This window comes from Aotus nancymaae, unplaced genomic scaffold (genome assembly GCF_030222135.1).
Source record: "Aotus nancymaae isolate 86718 unplaced genomic scaffold, 86718_ANA_hifiasm-v0.15.2.pri h1tg000041l, whole genome shotgun sequence".
Lineage (NCBI taxonomy): Eukaryota > Metazoa > Chordata > Mammalia > Primates > Aotidae > Aotus > Aotus nancymaae.
In genome coordinates this window covers 40,840,160-40,860,930 of record NW_026988455.1, presented here as the reverse complement: position 1 = coordinate 40,860,930, position 20,771 = coordinate 40,840,160, and the positions used below count along the sequence as shown (strand labels likewise).

The 20,771-nt window shown below is 40.5% G+C and overlaps 1 protein-coding gene across 2 annotated transcripts in view; it reads left to right on the top strand.

Annotated features, from left to right (window-relative positions):
- The window catches only part of GDA (guanine deaminase), a 111,752-nt gene that overhangs the window by 36,563 nt on the left and 54,418 nt on the right, over window positions 1-20,771 (top strand). For both annotated transcript variants that reach the window (XM_064361647.1, XM_064361648.1), the window contains exon 2: window positions 18,682-18,770. In XM_064361647.1, coding sequence (XP_064217717.1) covers window positions 18,682-18,770 — 89 coding nt within the window. The remainder of the gene's footprint in view (window positions 1-18,681; window positions 18,771-20,771) is intronic.

Genomic DNA, 20,771 nt, shown 5'->3' with positions numbered 1-20,771 from the left:
TTGCTCATAAATGATTATCTTCCCTTGTGTCTCTTCAAATCATTTTCTGTCTATGTGTGCTCCTGTGTCCAAAAGGACACCAGTCATACTGGATTAGGGCCTATTCTAATGATTTCATTTTAACTTGATTACTTCTGTAAAGATATTATCTCTAAGTAAAGTCACATTCTGAATTATTGGGGGGTTAGGACTGTAACATTAAATTGGGGTGGGAGGAGAGGTTCAACTCATGCCAGGTCTTTAAGGCAGATTTCAAGTTTTTTTTTAAAAAAATGGCTGGTTGGGTGCAGTGCCTCATGCCTGTAAAACCAGCACTTTGGGAGGCTGAGGCGGATGGATCACAAGATCAGGAGTTCGAGGCCAGCCTGGCCAACACGGTGAAACTCCGTATCTACTAAAAATACAAAAATTAGCTGGGTGTGATTGGTGCCTATAATCCCAGCTACTTGGGAGGCTGAGGCAGGAGAATTACTTGAACCCAGGAGACAGCGATTGCAGTGAGCCGAGATCACGCCACTGCAGTGCCACCTGGGCAATAGAGCAAGACTCCATTTAAAAAAAAAACTGGCCAAAGGGATAGGCTTGTGTGGTGAGTCCTTCTGTGTGTGCCTGCATTTTTAAATCAATATGTATGTATATGATACAGTCTGTTGAGATCAACTTTGTGGTCAACTGACATTGCCTTTCAGTTTTTCAAAAGAGAGATTGCTTTTCCTAAATTCATTCTTAGTTGTCTACTTGCTGAATGGAGTCTCTGAAGATGTCTTTTGTGAGGCAGCTGCTGAAATTATTTGCTTGTTTGATGATTTCAGGATTCAAATGTGTCATTTAACTTTAGAGCGGAGATTTGTGGTGAATTTTACTCCAAGCTTAGTGTTCATTTTACACACATCTAAGCAGTTTCCTTCTTCCACAAGTTGGTTAAAGCATCAAGGGATTCTGAATTTAAAAAAAAATACATTAGGCAGTAACTCTTTGTATCCCAAAGTGATTCACAAGCTATCAAGTATATTTAAGGTTTGTTTAGCATATTACCAATTACTTATCGAAACAAAGGACTGATTATGACCTTGTTTTAGATTGCTGGTGTTGAGGTGCTACAAATACGAGATCTGTGTCATTGTGCTTCCTCATTGGCTTCACTTCTCCTGTGGTTTTTTCCTTCTGGTAATTTGGGTGTTCCACAGATTACCAATGCATGCATTTCACATGAAATAGATTGTGATTTTTAAAAAGTAACATTTATTGTGAGTAGAAAATTTGGGACCAGGTGTGGTGGTTTAGGCTTGAAATCCCAGCATTTTGAGAGGCCAGGGGGACAGATCATGAGGTCAGGAGTTTGAGACCAGCCTGACCAACATGGTGAAACCCCATCTCTGCTAAAAATACAAAAATTAGCTAGGAATGGTGGCATGTGCCTGTAATCCCAGCTACTCAGGAGGCTGAGGCAAGAGAATGACTTGAACCTGGGAGGCAGAAGTTGCAGTGAGCTGACATCATGCCATTGCACTCTAGCATCGGAAACAGAGCAAGACTCCATCTCAAAAAAAAAAAAAAAGAAAGAAAGAAAATTGGTTTTGCTCATGTATTTTTCTGGTGATCTTTGTACATTTTACTTATTTTTTTTGAAGTTATTCTTTTTAATTAACTCATTGGGTAAAGAAAGTACAGTTATAATGTCTATGTAAGGTGTAATGAATAAGGATGTGATGAGCTGTGGTTATCTTTGAAGCTCTGTGTATGTCCCCACCATCCATTCCCTTCCCTTATCAGCATTATCCTAAATTTTATGTTTATCATGACCTTACCTTTATTATACATTTGCTACCTTTTTTCACTTTCTTTTAGTTAGAGTCTTGCTCTGTCACCCAGGCTGGTGTGCGGTGGTATGATTGTAGCTCACTGCAACCTTGAACTCCCAGGCTCAAGCAATCCTCCCATCTCAACCTCCCAAAGTGTTATGGTTACAGGTGTGAGCCATGGTGCCCAGCCTATACTTTCAGTTTGTATATTTGTGTTTCTAAATATCAAATTGTTTAGTTTTTCAGTTAAAAACATTTTATTTTTAAATCATTAATTATTTTAAAAGTTACAAGAACAGGCTGGGCGTGGTGGCTCACGCCTGTAATCCCAGCACTTTGGGAGGCCGAGGCGGGTAGATCACGAGGTCAAGAGATGGAGACCATCCTGGCCAACATGGTGAAACTCTGTTTCTAGTAAAATACAAAAATTAGCTGGGCATGGTGGCGCATGCCTGTAGCACCTGTAGTCCCAGATACTTGGGAGGCTGAGGCAGGAGAATTGCTTGAACCCAGGAAGTGGAGGTTGCAGTGAGCGGAGATCGCGCCATTGCACTCCAGTCTGGTGCCTGGCAACACAGCAAGACTCTGTCTCAAAAAAAAAAAGTTACAAGATATACAAAATAACTCTCCTATAGACTTCACCCAGATTCTCCAGTGTTAATATTTTGCAAAATTTGCTTCATTATTCTCTGCTCTCACTACATATATAGGTAGACACAAATGTACACGTGCACACACACATTTTTTTGGACTGAGAGTAAGTTATAGACATACTGTTAGAGTCTAAATACCATTTTTCCCTAAAAAATAAGGACCCTGCCTTACATAAGGGTCAGGAAATTAACGTAGGTTAGATTCTACCACATAATCTGTAGACCCATTCAGACTGCCCACTGGCCCGATAATGCCCTTGATGGCTATTTCCCCTCCTTTTGTTCAGAGTCTACCCCAGAACTACAGGCTGCATTTATGTATCACATTCCTTTAGCTGCCTTTTATCTGTAAAGGGCTTTTTTTTTTTTTTTTTTTTTTTTTTTGAGGCAGTTTCACACTGTTGCCCGGTCAGGAGTGCAATCTCAGCTCACTGCAACCTTCGCCTCCCAGGTTCGCATTATTCTCCTGCCTCAGCCTCCCGAGTAGCTGGGATTACAAGCACATACTACCACACCCGGCTAATTTTTTGTATTTTTACTTGAGACAGGGGTTTTACTGTGTTGGCCAGACTGGTCTCGAACTCCTGACCTCGTGATCTGCCCGCCTTGGCCTCCCAAAGTGCTGGGGTTACAGGCATGAACCACCACACCGGCTTCTAATGGGTCTTTAGTCTTTCTTTGCCGGTTAATTTTCAAGAATATAGAACAGTTTCTTCTTTTTACAAACTGTCCCTTAATTTGAGTTTGTCTGATGTTTCCCCATGATTAGATTCAGGCTGTGCATTTTTAGCAGGGACACCAGAGAAATAATGCTGTGCTCTTGGTGCATCGTGTCAGGAGGCACAGGATGTGGCGCTGTCCCTTTGTTGGTGATGTTAACTTTGGTCACTTGGCTGAGGTGGTGTGGGCCAGCTTTCTGCACTGCAAACTTACTATTTCTCTTTGTAAAATAAACTTTGTGGAGAGATACTTTGATAATTACGTAAACAACCTGTTTCTCAACAAATTTTCACCTACTAGTTTTAGCGTTCATTGATGATTTTTGCATGAATCGCTTTTTATGATGATGGATGCCAAATGCTCATTTTCTAATTGTGTCATTTCTTCCACATACACTAGTTGCTATTCTACTGGAAGAAAGAACTCTTTGTTCTCACTCATGTACTCATTCATTTACTTATCATTGTGGACTCATGGATTACCATATTATTCATTGGATTTTAATCCGTTACTATCATTATTTATTTTGATGCTCAAACTGGCTCAGATTTAGCTAGTGGGAGTTTGTTCAGAGTGGCTTGTCTTTTTGACTATTCTCCAATTATATTCTAGCAATTCCTTACTTTTGGCACGAAATTATGCTCCAGATTCATCTTGTATTTTCTTTGCCAGAGCCCTGGAATAAGCCCTGGGGTCACTTGGTTCTGTTTAGTGTAGAATGGTATTTAGAAACCAAGATTTGAGAACTAGGGGTGTTAATTGCATCTGGGTTTCATGGTCTCTAGGTAGATAAAGCTAGTATGTGTGTGCACGTATGTATATGTGTATATGTAAATATATATTACCCCTATATGTAATCAGTCTCCTGACTCTGGTGGCTGTCTCCTCAGCTACAACCTTGCCCATTCCACCTGCCTCCTTGGCACTCCGTTTCTCTGGCCCTAGTTCCCCTGACCCTATTAGCATTCTCAGCCTTTACTGCTCACTTAGCCTCAACTGCCTCCACATTCTTGGATCCACCTATCTGGGCTGTACGAATGTAAGGAAAAGGAAAGGAAAGGCACAAAGACATAGTTTATAAAGAGAAAATGAAAAAAGAGGAGAGGGCTCTTTGTTTTGAATTTTTGTATGGAAAAAATACATAATGTAGTGTCTAAAAGCCCTTACTTAGCCTGTAGGCATACTGGGGTTCAAATTCAGGATTTATTACCTGCCAGATGTTTGGGGCAAGGTACTTAACATCTCTATGCCTCAATTTTATCATCTGCAAAATGGGGCTAGTAATAGTACCTCACAGGGTTCTTGTGAGGTTTAGAGAAGTTAATGCATGTAAAGTGTGTAGGATGGTGACTGGCACACAGGAAATACATTTTTATCTTTTTATTATTATCAGACATCCTATCATTTTAGAATATATTGCTTATCTTTCTAATAAAAATTTGTTAAATATCAATGACTTATTAGTGGTGTCTTCTGCAGAGATCAGAAGAATTATTAAAGTTACTTTTTTCTGCCATGAATATTATTTTCTTTATTCAGATTTGACTGTCTATACCTTATACCACTTTGCAACAGACATTACACTAAATTACTATTACAAATCTTGAATCTTTGCATTTATCTTTTAAAAATTCAATTTTTAGAGAAGTTTTAGGTTCACAGCAAAATTGAGAGAAAGGTACAGTGCTTTCCCATGTATCTCCTACCTCCACACATCCATAGCCCCTCATTATCAACATTCCTGACCAGAGTGCTACATTTGTTACAACTGATGAACCTACATTGACATGTCGTTATCAACTAAAGTCCACAGTTCACATTAGGGCTCACTCTGGGATTTGTACATTATGTGGTTTTGGACACATGTGTAATCATGTATTGACGATTATAGTATCATACGGAGTGTTTTTACTGTCCTAAAAATCTTCTGCTCTGCTTATTCTGACAACTATTGATTTTTTATTGTCTCCATAGTTTGATTTTTCCAGAATGTCTCATCGGTGGGATCATGTAATATGAAGCTTTTTCAGATTTGTGTCTTTCACTTAGTAATATGCATGTAAGTTTCCCTATATATTTTCATGGCTTAATAGCTCATTTTTTTATTGCGAATAGTATTCCATTTTCTGGATGTACCATAGTTTATTAATCCATTCTTCTACTGAAGGACATCTTGGTTGCTTCCTAAAGGTACATCATTAATCTATCAAGGAGTGTTTGTTTTCTACTGCAAAATGATACTTGTAAGCCACCAGAATCTATTCTCTTCCAAGAGAATTTCAACAGTCCCTGACATTAAAGAAAAATGTGAAATGTTATTTCCAATTGGAAGCTAATCATAAATAAATATAAAGCTTCTGAGAAATGCTAGTGAAAGCCACTGGGATGGTTTTCAAGTTACATAATTTTAATTTACATGCATCTTTTTAGGAGTCTGCATCAGAGGTTGGCAACAATAGGCCACAGGCCAAATCCAGCTCCCTGCCTGAGTTATATAGCCTGTGAGCTAAGTATGTTTTTTAAATGGTTGGAAAAAAGTGAAGAGGAGGAGAAAGATTTGTAACAAATGAAAATTACATAAAATGCAAATATCAGTTCCTGTAAATAAAGTTATATTGGAATATAGCCATAGCCATTTACTACCATATTGTCTGTGGTTATTTTTGCAATTCAATGACAGATTTAAGTAGTACAATAGACACAATATAGCCCACAAAGCCTAAAATATTTACTGTCTCACCTTCTAGAGAAACTGTGCTGATCCTTGGTTTTTACTATTAGAAAAGCAATCATAAAGTTTTGGAAGAATCTCTGGAAGACAGGTCTAGTTTAGGAGACACTCCTGGCTTCTCTGTACCTTAGGCAATCAAAATAACCTGGCCTGTTTCTTTATTTAAGAAATGAGAATATTGGACCTGAAGATCTAAGTCCCTCATGCCTCATGCTATTCTTTGATGCCTTTGTAACATTATTTGCCCCATTCTACTAGTCTGAAAGGGTTTTCTCCCCGCTTTGGTTTTTATTTAAAGGCTAGCTCACTTCATCTGTCTTTTCCATAAATCTGTTTGATATGAACTGAGCTAATATGACAATTTTCATCTCTGTTCAAAAATCTCAGAAATTTTTGAGACCTCATTTTTTAATCTGATTTTATCTTCCCTCACAGTGACTCAAGAGGAGATTTTGTATAATGGATTGAAATTTGTTACCTTACTTTGTTGGATGGCTGAGCAATTTCACAGTGGCTCAAAGAGCAGTTTACTCTGTTCCATAGCAACAAGCCACTTGCCCAAATTTGCCATCTGGTGTTTGAAGCCTGTATCTTGTGGCAGTTTTTTCATTAGCTGACAGCCATTACTCATCTGCTTTTGGCTTTAGTATTCCTGACAGTCGCATTATTGCTCATCCTAAATAGTCCCAGTTTCAAGTAAGAAAGCACTTGGAGTTGTTTGCTCAGCAGAAGGAAGTCAGTTTCCTCATCTGGAAAACAAGGGGTCGGTTCAGAAGGTACCTGCCAGCTGGAACCATCTGTGATTTTATTATTTTGTGACACTTGGTTGTTAATGACTTGTATATGTGCTTAACAGCCCACCTAGAGTGCGGCCTGTGAAGGGGAAGGCCCATTGGCCATGGTGGACACTCACTAGATGGTGAATGAGTATAAACAGGTGAAGGAATAACAACACAGACATTCATTAGATGGTGAGTGAGTGAACATGTTTTCTGCATAAATCCAGGAAACCCTGGGATGAAAAAGAAGTAGCCCCGTGAAGAAAGTGTCAATCATACTTTGTAGTTTTGCCACATTTGTTTTCCAAAATATTTATAGAGATTTCCTGAAAATAAATCTGAGGGCTGATCCCTGGCTACCTCCTTGATCTGATTTCCTGCCACTCTTTCTTCTAGTCCTTGTACTGTAGCCCCACTATCGTCTCTGGTGTTTCAAAACTTGCCAAGCACATTCTCATTTTGGGGTCATTGCTAGATACTCCCTCTGGCTGGTATGCTTTTCCCCAAAAGCCCAAGTGGTTCACCCTCTTCCTTTATGCAAATGTCTGCTTAAACCTCATTCCTCAGAGAAACCATCACACTCCACATTTTAGTCTGTCTACTTACTTCCCTTTATTTTCATCATAACACTCAATATGCCGTATATATTAATCTATCCATTTATTGTTCCCAGTCTCTGGAATAATCCTGAGCATACAGGTAGCACTCAGGAAGTATTTTCTGAGTGAAAATATGAATGAAAGCAAGACAAAAAATCGATTAGATACTTGATTTGTGAATTAAAATTGTCCCCAACCATGTTATTTATACATCCATGTTATTTATAGAATACATGGACACATGGTCTGTATCACATCTTGTAGCTTTTTGCTCTTTGCCTCTGCTCGTGTTGTTACTGCTTCCATCCCTTTCCCCACAACCCTGGATACTTATCAAGTACCAAATCCTACCAATCACTGTCCGAGTTCTGCCTTTTCTTTGAAATCTTCACTGATCACACTTCCTATTTCTCCATTTGGACCCATAGGGCTATTGCACTTCCTCATCCTCCCTTCTTGTAGTCTAATTCAATTTCTACCTCTGCCTGTCTTAACTCCTCAACCTTAAGTTCCATGAGTAGATACTGTCTGTATATATTTCTACTTTTCATACTTTGCATTTTTGTATACATTTTAATGTAATTAGCTTTATTGTATTGGCTAGAATAAGACATTTATTTTTAACAACTTTATATCTAAAAAGGAGTAAAGATGAAAATGGAGTCACTCTCAACTTCTTTCCTAAAAAGATAACCACTGTCATTATCTAGACACTTGCTATGGTTTGGATGTTTGTCCTCTCAGAAACTCGTGTTGAAACTCAATTGCCATTGTAATAGTATGCAGAGGTGGGGCCTTTCAGAAGTGATTAAGTCACGAGGACAGAGCCCCCATAAATGGATTAATCCTGTTAGCATGGGAGTGGTTATCTTGACTGGAGTCTGGCCTCGCATGCTTCCCTCTTTCTTATGCTCTCCCACCTTTCTGCTGTGTGATGACCCTGGCTAGATGCTGCTGCCATGCTCATGGAATTCCTAGCCTCCAAACCAGTGAGCCAAATCCATTTTGCTCTTTATACATTATCAATCTGTGGTATTCTGTTGTAGCAGGAGAAAATGTACTAAGAAAATTGGTATCAAGACCAAGGTTGTTGCAATAATGGATACATAAAAATGTGCAAGTGGCTTTCGAACTGGGTAATGAGTAAAGGCTGGAAGAATTTGGAGGAGGAGGCTAGAGAAAGCCTAGATTGCTGTAAATGGAGGACTGAGAGTGATTCTGGTGAAGGCTCAGAAGAAGAGAAGACTGGGGAAAGTTTTGAATTCTCAAAGATTACCTAAGTGGTCATGACCAGAATGTTGATAGAAGTATGGACAGTAAAGGGCATTCTGTTGAGGTCTCAGATGGAACTGAGGAATAAGGTACTGGCAACTAGAGCAAAGGCCGTCCTTGTTATAAACTAGAAAAAACTTGGCTAAAATGTGTGTATACCTGAGGGCTTTGTGAAAGTCGGAATTTCAAAGTGATGAAATACGATATCTAGCAGAAGACGTATTTAAGCAGCAAAGCATTCAGGCTGATGCATGGCTACTTTTAACCACTTATAGTAAGATGCTAGAGGAAAGGAATGATTTAAAGATGGAATTTATAATGGAGAAGAAAGCTCTGTGAAAAGATTTGAAAAATTTGCAGCCTGGCCGTGTAAACAACAAAAAAGCATTCTAGTGCGGAACCAAGAGACTATTAACTGATGAGATTAATACAGACAGAAGAGAGCCACCATTAATACAATAGGAGATAGGCTTGGAAGGCATTTCAGAGATCTTTGAGGCTTCCCCTCCCATCACAGGCCCAGAGCTCTAAGAGGGCAGAATAGTTTGAGGGGTTGGGCTAGGAGCAACCTACACAGGCTCACTGCCCAGACCCACCTCCCATCTCTGCTTCCTGCATTCCAGCACGTGCCTCTCTCACTGCTCCCGCCATGGCTCAAACAGGTCCATGTGTGGCTCAGGCCACAACTTCAGAAGTGGCAAATCCTGGTTGCATCCATGTGGTGTTGAGTTTGCAGGCATGCAGAATGCAAGAACTGTGGGGGCATGGCTTTGTCCACCTAGATTTCAAAGTATGTTGCAAACAGCCTGGAGCCCCAGGCAGAGACCTGTCACAGGAGCAGAACCACTGCAGAGAGCCCCAACTATGGCACAAGAATGTGGGGTTGGGGTTAGTGCCAGAGCTGCCACAAAGAGTCCTCACTAGGGTGATGCCTAGTGGAGCCCTGGGAGCAGGACTGCCACTGAGACTCTAGTAACCTCAGCCTGGGAGAGCAGCAGGCAGGAGACTCCAACCTGTGAGAGCTGAAACATGGACTGCGCCTAGGAAAGCCATAGGAGTGGGGCTGCCCAAGACCTGTGTGCCCAGGATGCAGAAAATGGGAGTCAAAGATTATTCTCTAAATATAGAGCTTAAATATAGTGTTTTTTCCTATTGAGTTTTTGGACATACTTGGAGTCTGTTACTCTTTTCTTTTTGCCTATTTCTCCCTTTTCGAAATGGGACTGTCTATCCTATGCTTGTCCCACCATTGTATAACTAATTTGTAAATAACTAGTAAATAACTAATTTGATTTCACAGCCTCATGGCTGTAAGAATATGCCTACGGATGAATCCTGTCTTGAATCTCACTGACATCTGATATAGATGAGATTCTAGACTTTTTTTTTTTGGAGACAGGGTTTCACTCTGTCACTACAGTGGTGTGATCACAGCTCACTGTAGCCTTGACCTCCCAGCTCTAGTGATCCTCCCACCTCAGCCTCCTGAATAGCTGGGACTACAGGCATGCACCACTACACCTGGCTAATTTATTTTTATTTTTTAGTAGAGATGGAGTCTTGCTATGCTACTGGTCTCGAACTCCTGGGTGCCAGTGATCCTCCCACCTCAGCCTCCCAAAGTGCTGAGATTACAGGCATAAGCCACTATGCCTGGCCTGAGACTCTGGACTTTTAAGTTGATGCTGAAACAACTTAAAACTTTTGGGACTGTTGGGATGAAATGAATCTGTTTTAGGCCAGATGCAGTGGATCAAGCCTGTAATCCTAGCACTTTGGGAAGCCAAGGCAGGCAGATCACTTGAGCTCAGGAGTTCGATACCAGCCTGGGCAACATGGTGAAACCCCTTCTCTACCAAAAATACAAAAATTAGCCAGGTGTGGTGGCACATGCCTGTGGTCCCAGCTACTCTGGAGGCTCTAGTGGGAGGATCACTTGAGCCTGGGAGGTGGGGGTTGCAGTGAGCCAAGATCATGTGACTGCACTCTGGCCTGGGTGACAGAGTGAGACCCCATCTCGAAAAAAAAGAAAAAGAAAAGGAAATGAATATATTTTGTATGTGAAAACGACCTGAGTTTTGCAGGGACAGGGGCAGAATCCTATGGTTTGAGTATTTTTCTCTGAAACTCATGTTAATATTTAATTGCTATTGTAACAGTATTCAGAGGTAGGGCCTTTAAAAAGTGACTGGGTCATAGGGATGAAGCTCTCATGAATGGATTAATGCCATTATCAAGGGAATGGGTTAGTTATTGTAAGAGTAGGTTGTTAATGTTTTCTTTCCTTTTCTTGTTTTTTTTTTTTTTTTTTTTTTTTGAGACAGAGTCTCTGCTGTGTTGTGTCATGCAGGCTAGAATGCAGTTTTGGGATCTCAGCACACTGCAGCTTCCGCCTCCTAGGTTCAAGCGATTCTTGTGCCTCAGTCCCCCAAGTAGCTGGGACTACAGGTACCCGCCACCACACCCTGCTAATTTTTATATTTTTAGTAGAGATGGGGTTTTACCATGTTGGCCAGGTTGGTCTCAAACTCCTGACCTCAAGTAATCTGCCTGCCTCAACATCCCAAAGTGCTGGGATTACAGGCATGAGCCACTTCACCCCACCATGTTTTCTTTTCTTTAGCTTACTTTAGTGAAGAATACAGTATATAATATATATAAAATAGAAAATATGTGTAAATCAACTTTATGTTGATTATGTTTATGTTATTGGTAAGTCTTTGGTCAACAGTAGGCTATTTAGTAGTTAAGTTTCCGGGAAGTCAAAAGTTATTGTGCATTTTAGACTATGGTGCTCCTAACCCCTGATTATTCAAGGGTCCACTTGTTGCAAAACGTTCAGGAGACCAGAGAGACCAATGGGTGAAACAGGAAGGTTTTATTAAGGTGGCCACCAGCTCAAAGGATTAGCATCCCAAGGCTGAGCAAAAGAGAAAGAAAATGGGGAACTTTTTATACATCCAGGATGAGGTAGCAGCTAACAGGTTCACAGAAGCCAGAACAAAGAACAGTTAATTCATTTGTAACATGTCTTGTGATGTACGTTGCATTTGAAAAATAGCATTTTGAGAAATGCTTTGTACATTCTTTGAGTGTTATCTTGCCCTGTGAGCTTGCAGCTGGTCAGCAAGAAAAACAGGGGTCTTGAGAGGCCTGGGAACTTTGCTGAGAATGTGGGGAGAATAGATAAGGTAGATTTTACAGGGAGTTAGTTAATTCTAAGCAGAACTGGAGGTTAGGTTTTATATTGAACACAACACAGTAAACTTTATTTTATTATGCAGCAATTACAGACTACCATTATTATTATTTATAATTTCCCTCTTCAAACTGTCATCCCTTTTTCTTCTTAAATTACTAATTCTATTCTATTTCCCTTGTAGAGTTTTTACTAATGCAATATATTTTTACACTTGAAAGTGTGCCTCATGCCTGTAATCCCAGCACTTTAGGAGGCTGAGGAAGGTGGATCATTTGAGGTCAGGAGTTTAAAACCAGCCTGGTCAACATGGTGAAACCCTGTCTCTACTTAAAAAAAAAAAAAAAAAAAAAAAAAAAGCCAGGCATGTGGTGGATGCTTCTAATTCCAGCTACTTGGGAGGCTAAGGCAGGTGGAGGTTGCAGTGAGGTGATATTGCACCATTGCACTTCAGCTTGGGTGACAGAGCAAGACTCCATCTCAAAAAAAAATTATTTCTAATTTTGTGGGTACATAGTAGGTGTATATAGTTATAGAGTACATGAAATGTTTTTATAAAGATACACGATGCATAATAATTACATCATGGAGAATGGGGTATCCATCCCCTCAAGCATTTATCCTTTGTATTACAAACCAATCCAATTATATTCTTTTAGTTATTTTAAAATGTACAATTAAGTTATTATTGACCATAGTCATCCTGCTGTGCTATCAAGTAGTAGGTCTTATTCCTTCTTTCTATTTTTCTCTTTCATATCCACTAACCATTCCCCCATCCCTGCTCTAACTACCCCTTTCAGTCTCTGGTAACCATCACTCTACTATTTCCATGATTTCAATTGTTTTGATTTTTAGCTTCCAGAAATAAGTGAGAACGTGTGATGTTTGTCTTTCTGTACCTGGCTTATTTCACTTCCTGATCTCCAGTTCCATCCATATTGCAAATGATAGGATCTCATTCTTTTTTTATGGCCGAATAGTACTGTATTGTATATAGGTACCACATTTTCTTTATCCATTCATCCGTTGATGGACACTTAGGTTGCTACCAAATCTTAGTTATCGTGAACAGTGCTACAATTAAGAGGAGTGCAGACATGTCTTCCACATTTTGATTTTCATTCTTTTGGGTAGATACCCAGTGATAGGATTTCTGGATCATCTGGTAGCTCTATTCTTAGTTTTCTGAGGAAACTCCAAACTGTTCTCCATGGTGGTTTTACTAACTTACATTTCCAGCAACAATGTATGAGTGTTCCCATTTCTCCACATCCTCACCAGCGTTTATCATTGCCTGTCTTGGATACGAGCCATTTTAACTGGGATGAAATGACATCTCATTGTAGTTTTGATTTACATTTGGCTGCTGATCAACGATGTTGAGCACATTTTTATGTGCTTCTTTGCTATTTGTATGTTAGATTTTTTTCCTAGAGTTGTTTGAGCTCCTTACATATATTCTGGTTATTAATCCCTTGCCAGATGGGTAGTTTGAAGATGTTTTCTCACGTTCTGTGGGGTATCTTTTCACTTTGTTGATTGTTTCCTTTACTGTGCAGAAGACTTTTAATTTGATATGATCCCATTTGCCCATTTCTGTTTTGGTTCCCCGTGCTCATGAGGTATTACACAGGAAATTTGTGCCCAGACCTGGAGATTTCCCCCAGTGTTTTCTTGTAGTAGTTTCGTAGTCTGAAGTGTTAGATTTAAGTCTTTAATACATTTTGATTTGATTTTTATATATGGTAAAGATAGGGGTCAGTTTCATTTTTCTGCATATGGGCATCCAATTTCCCCAGCACCATTTACTGACGATACCATCTTTTCCCCAGTGTATGTTCTTGGCACCTTTGTCAAAAATGAGTTCACTGTAGGTGTGTGTATTTGTTTCTGGGTTCTCTATTATGTTCCATTGGTCTGTGTGTCTGTTTTGTTTTTATGCCAGTACTGTGCTATTTTGGTTACTATAGCTCTGTACTATAATTTAAAGTCAGGTAATATTATTCTTCCAGTTATGTCCTTTTTGCTTAAAATAGCTTTGGCTATTCTGGGTCTTTTGTGGTTTCATATAATTTTTAGGATTGCTTTCTCTATTTCTGTAAAGAATGTCATTGATATTTTGATAGGGATTGCAGTGAATCTATAGATTGCTTTGGCTAGTGTGGGCATTTTTACAACATTGATTCTTTCAATCCATAAACATGGAATATCTTCCCATTTTTTGGTGTCCTCTTCAATTTCTTTCTTCAGTATTTTATGGTTTTCATTATAGAGAACTTTCACTTCTTTGGTTAAGTTAATTCTTAGATATTTAATTTTATTTGTGGCAATCGTAAATGTGATTACTTTTTAATTTCTTTTTCAGAGTGTTTACTGTTGGCATACAGAAATGCTACTGATTTTTGTATGCTGATTTTGTATCCTGCAACTTTACTGAATTTGTTCATCAGTTCTAATAGTTTTTTTTTGTATGGAATCTTTAGATTTTTTCAAATATAAGATCATATTGTCAGCAAACAAATATAATATAACTTTGATCTCAATTTGGAGGCCCTTTATTTCTGTCTCTTGTATGATTGCTCTACTTGGGACTTCCAGTACTATGTTGAATAACAGTGGTGAAAGTGGTCATCCTTGTCATGTCCCAGATCTAAGAGGAAAGGCTTTCTGTTATTTCCCATTCAGTGTGATACTAGCTATGGGTCTATCATATATGGCTTTTATTATGTTGAGGTATGGCCCTTCAGTAACCAGGTTTTTAAGGGTTTTTATCGTGAAGGAATGTTGAATTTACTCAAATGCTTTTTCAGCATCAAGTGAAGTGAGCATAAGGTATTTGTCCTTCATGCTGCTAATGTGATGTATCACATTGATTGATTTGCAGATGTTGAACCATCCTTACATCCCAGGAATAAATCTCTCTTGGTCATAACAGTAGTTTATACACCATGGTTCCAGTGTTATAATATTTGTGTTTTTCTGTGTACTTACTAGTACCAGTGAGTTTTGTACCTTCATGTGATTACTTGTTACTCATTAACATCCTTTTTTTCTGACTGAAGTACTCCCTTCAGTATTTCTTATACGACAGGCCTAGTGTTGATGAAATTCCTCAGCTTTTGTTTGTCTGGGAAAGTCTTTATTTCTCCTTCATGTCTGACGGATATTTTGCCAGATACTCTATTTTAGGATAAAAGGTTTTTTTGGTATTATTTTGATAGTTGATATTCCTTCAGCCTTTAAATGTGTCATGCCACTCTTTCCTGGCCTGTAAGCTTCCCATGGAAAAGCCTGCTGCCAGATGTATTGGAGTTCCGTTGTGTGTTCCCTCCCTCCCTCCTCCATCCCTCCTTCCCTCTCTCCTTCCTTCCTTCTGAGATGGAGTTTTGCTCTTATTGCCCAGGCTGGAGTGCAATGGTGTGATTTCAGCTCACTGCAACCTCTGCTTACTGGGTTCAAGAGATTCTCTTGCCTCAGCCTCCTGAGTAGCTGGGATTACAGATGCCTACTACCACACCTGGCTAATTTTTTGTATTTTTTAGTAGAGACAATGTTTCACCATGTTGACCAGGCTGATCTCGAACTCCTGACCTCAGGTGATCCACCCACCTTGGCCTCCCACAGTGCTGAGATTGCAGACGTGAGCCACCGTGCCCAGCCATGTTTCTTATCTCTTGCTACTTTTAGATCCTTTCTTTATCCTTGATCTTTGAGAGTTTGATTATTATATGCCTTGAGGTAGTCTTTGGACTAAATGTGCTTGATATTCTATTACCTTCTTGTACTTAGGTATTGCTACCTTTCTCTAGGTTTGGAAGGTTCTTTATCATCCCTTTGAATAAACTTTCCATCCCTATCTCTTTTCCTACCTCCTCTTTAGAGGCAAATCTAAGAGTTATTGAATTTGTGGATTTTTTAGATCCTATAGGCTTGCTTCATTGTTTTTTATTCTTTTTACTTTTGTCTCCTCTGTGTATTTTCAAATAGCCTATTTTCAAGCTCACTAATTCTTTCTTCTGCTTGATCAATTCTGCTATTAAAACACTCTGCTGTATTCTTCATTATGCCAATTACATTTTTCAGCTTCAGAATTTCTGCTTGATTCTTTTTAATCATTTCGATCTCTTTGTTAAATTTATCTGATAGAATTCTGAATTTTCTCTCTGTGTTGTCTTGAATTTCTTTGAGTTTCCTCAAAACACGTATTTTGAATTCTCTTTCTGAAAGTTTACATATCTTTCTCCTGAATTAGTCCCTGGTACTTTCTTTAGTTCTTTGGTAAGGTCATTTTTTTCCTGGAATGTCTTGATACTTGTAGATGTTTGTCTGTGCCTGGGCATTGAAGAGTTAGGTATTTATTGTAGTTGTCATTGTCTGGGCTTGTTTGTACCTGTCTTTCTTGGAAAGGCTTTCCACATATTTGAAAGGACTTGGGTGTTGTGATCTAAGCTGTATGTGCTTTAGCGTGCATCCCAAGCCCAGCAACAGTGTAGTTCTTGCAGACTCATAAAGGTAGTGCCTTGATGGTCCTGGATAAAATCTGGGAGAATTCTCTGCTCTACCAGGCAGAGACTCTTGTTCTCTTCCCTTACTGTCTCCCAAACAAACAGTCTGTCTCTCTGTTCTTAACCACCTGAAGCTCAGGGTAGAGTGACACAAGCACCTCGGTGGCCACAATCATTATGAATGTGCTGGGTCAGACTTGAAGCCAGTACAGCACTGGGTGTTGCCAAAGGCTTGCTGTAATCACTCCTTGGCTACTGTCTATGTTCACTCAAGGCCCTGGGGCTCTGCCATCAGCAGGTGGTGAAGCCAGCCAGGCTTGTATCCTTCCCTTCAGGGTAGTGAGTCACCCCAATCGCCTGGGCAGTTCTAGAGGTGCCCTCAGGGAGCCAGCAAGTAGAGTCAAAAGCCTTAGAAAGCCACCTGGTGTTCTACTGTACTGTGACTGAGCTGGCACTCAAATCACAAGATGCAGTCTTTCCCACACTTCCCTCCTCTTTTCAAAGGTAGAGGAGCCTCACCTCGTGGCCACTGCCACCACAAGTCCAGGGAAAGTACTGCCAGACTACTGCCTATGTTCCCTTAAGGCCCAAGGACTCTTAGTCAAATTGTAGTGAATTCTGCCTGGCCTTGGATTCACTCTTCAGGGAAGTTGGCTTCCCTCTGGCCCAGGGCAGATCCATAAATGCTATATAAGAGCCAGGTCCTGGAATTGGGGCCCCCAAGAGCCTGCCTGATGTTTTATCCTTTCGTGGCTGAGCTGGTATTTAAAGTGCAAGACAAAGTACCATTTACTTTACTCTCTGCTTTCCTCAAGCAGGAGTCTTACCCCATAGCCACCACACCTGGGAATGTAGTGAGTTTCACCCAAGGCCCTCAGCATAGTACCTGCATATTGCTGGTTATTTGGGCCCAAGGACTCTTCATTTAGCAGATGATGAATCCTACCAGGACTGAGTCCTTTCCTTCAAGGCATAAGATTCTCTTTTGGCCCAAAGTATATCTAGAAATGCTGTCAAGGAGCTAGGGCCTGGAAAGAGAACCTCACACCCCTGACAGGTGCCCTGTCCTGCTGTGGCAGACCCAGTATCCAAGATGCAAGAAAAAGTCCTCCCCACTCTTTTCTCTCCTCTCCTCGAGTGGAAGGAAGGAGTCTCTTTTGGAGCTGTGAGCTGTGCAGCCTGGAGTTAGGGGAGGGGTGATGCCAGCACTCCTGCAGCCACCCCAATTTGTGTCTCAGGAGGTTGTGTTCCGCCCCCCTCCTCACCCAGTCTATTGTCTCTGGGCGCAGTTCAGCACTAGGACTCATATAAAAGTTGCAGACCTTGTGGCCTAAATTTCCTTTTAAGTTTATTAGGGCCACTGGGCACTTTAGCCAGTGTGGGCTATGGAGAGGCTTGTGGGAACTCAAGTTCCAACTGCTGGGATCAGCCATTCCCCTCTGGCCAGGGCTGGTTTAAATGCTCCCTCTGTGGGCAGGCATCAGCTAAGTTTGGTCCAGTTTTCTTTTCTGTTATAACAGAACAGCACTGAATTCAGCGGCTCTCAATTGCTATGCTCTCCCTCCACCAGCACCCAGAAATGCTCTTCACACCACATCACCATGACCCGGTGGGTGGGGAAGGAGTAGCATATGCAATTCAAGACCGGTTTTTGTATCTCTTCAGTGCCTCTTTCAGTGAGATGAAGTTAAAACCAGGTACTGTGACTGCTCACCTGATTTTTAGTTCTTATGAAGGTGCTTTTTAATATAGTTAGTTGTTAAAGTGATGCCCTCGCAGGGGGTGATTGCTGAAGCCTTCTCTTCTGCCATGTTGCTCTGCGTCTCCCATTAGTCTTTTTTTTTTTGTTTTTGAGATGGAGTCTAGCTCTGTTGCCAGGCTGTAGTGCAGTGGTGCCATCTTGGCTCACTGCAACCTCTGCCTCCTGGATTCAACCCATTCTCCTGTCTCAGCCTCCCAAGTAGCTGGGATTACAGGTGCATGCTACCACGCCCAGCTAATTTTTGTATTTTTTTAGTAGAGACAGGATTTCACCATGTTGGCCGGATGGTCTTGATCTCTTGACCTTGTTATCTGCCCACGTTGGCCTCCCAAGGTGCTGGGATTATAGGCGTGAGCCACCGCGCCCAGCCACATTAGCCATTTTTAATACCATGTATCTTCAATTGAGAATTTTTCAAGCCTCGTTTACATTGATGTTAATGCAGAAAAGGAGATATCACACACAGCTTGTCTTTGGATGACCAAAAGTAAACCTCGATCTTTTTTTTTTTTGCCTCTAAACTCAATTCCATTTGGTGTCAAATACCTTTTAACTCAGCTACAGTATAGTTTCTTTTAAGAAGATTTACATATTTAATGAAAACAAGTGACTATGACTCACTAATATGTGATTCTTTTCTTTTCTTTCCTTTAAAGATAGTGTTTTTAGAAGAAGCATCTCAACAAGAAAAACTGGCCAAAGAATGGTGCTTCAAGCCGTGTGAAATAAGAGAACTGAGCCACCAGTAAGTCGTCACTTCTTCCCTTTTACTGGGTGCCATTAATAAGCTAAAATTATAGAAAGCCTGCCTTGAGAGACAGACTTTAAAAAATAATAATTTGAAAAGAACTATTTTTTAATTAGTTATTTGTTAAGGGAGAAGATGGGAAGGAGAAAGTAAGCAGGAAGCTGAAGGACGGAAACTTAGAGAACTAGAGGCTGCCGTCACTCATCCATTTCTTTAGCATATATCTGTTGAGCCTGCCATCTGCAGTACTAGGGTCTGGAGGTGAAAAAGATCTTCAAAGCCCTTGTCCTCACGGGGTTTGCAGTCCATGGGGGACAAAGACTGTAAACAAGCAAACAGATATCTGAGCATGCCCATGGTAGATTGTGATATCGTCTATAAAGGAAGGAATCAAGGTGGGGAGGGGTAGGGTAGAGATTAACTATTAAGGAGTAGGGAGAAAAGATAATTTGAGAATTAATTGGTTGGGGAAGACCGATGTTCAGAAGTACACTTGAGCTGTGATATTGTATTTTAATTACTTTTAGTGGTTTTTAATATTTGTATAAAATATAGTTTTTAAAGAAATGATTGGGCCAGGATCACTGGCTCACACATGTAATCCTAGCACTTTGGGAGGCTGAGGCAGGTGGATCACCTGAGGTCAGGAGTTCAAAACCAGCCTGGTCAACATGGTGAAACCTCACCTCTACTAAAAATACAAAAATTAGCCGGGCTTGGTGGCAGGTAATCCCAGCTACTTGGGAGGCTGAGACAAGAGAATCGCTTGAACCCAGGGGGTGGAGGTTGCAGTGAGCCAAGATCGCACCACTTCACTCTAGCCTGGGTGAACGAACAAGACTCTGTCTCAAGAAAAAAAAAAAAAAAAAAAAAGGCTCACTTTCCTCATAGCCAGTTGATTTGTTTTATGGAAATGGGAAGACATTTTTTGGTTATTATTTTTATTTTATTTTTAAACTTTAAGTTCTGGGATACATGTGCAGAACGTTACATAGGTATACATGTGCCATGGGGGTTTGATGCACTTACGAACCCGTCATCTAGGTTTTAAGCCCCACATGCATTAGGTATTTGTCCTAATGTTCTTCCTTCTCTTGCCCCTCACCCCCCAACAGGCCCCAGTGTGTGATGTTCCCCTCCCTGTGTCCATTTGTTCTCATTGTTCAATTCCCACTTATGAGTGAGAGCATGCACTGTTTGCTTTTCTGTTTCTGTGTTAGTTTGCTGAGAATGATGGCTTCCAGCATCATCCATGTCCCTGCAGAGGACATGAATGGGGAGACTTTTTTAAAGCTCAAATATTTTATCATGTTTCAGGCCAAGTAAGTTCCAAGGCCAATAAAAGTGGTATCGTTTATATTCTGAAAACACTTTGATAACTTGGGAATTGACTTTCACGTAATATAGTGAGAGGAACATTGAACTAGGATGCCTGGTTTGAATCTACACGCTGTAGTTTTACAGATGTTAAATGTCAGGCAAGCCACTTCCCTCTGAGCTCATCGACTATGAGCTCATCAACTATGAAGCTCATCTCTGGTCATAGTCCAGAGAGACAGAGTGACTGTTCATAAAGTTTCACTGTACCAGCAGTTTTACTCACATCCCTTGCCTCTTTCCCTCTCCCTGCTGCCTCTCTATGGGCTTGGAAGCATGTGGGCAGTGGGCATGGAAATGAATATAGTAGCTTCTGCTGTTGCCATCTACTTCCTCTTGCTAGATTTTCACATAACAATCTATGATGAGGAACAACTGACATTTATAGTCACCTGCTTGCGTGCCTTTGTGATGGAGGATTAGAAGAAGGCTTGGAAGCAGTTGAAGTAGAGGCAGAGATGGGATGAGACAATGGTGCAAGTGGTTGGAGGATGGAGAGGAGGGTGAACATAACTGTGGGTCTTCATATCCTTTTCTTCCTCTTTATGAGGTTGCTTTTAAAATTAAATCCATCAGAAATGCAGATTCCGGGGGTCATATGTAAACACTGTGCACAAAGAA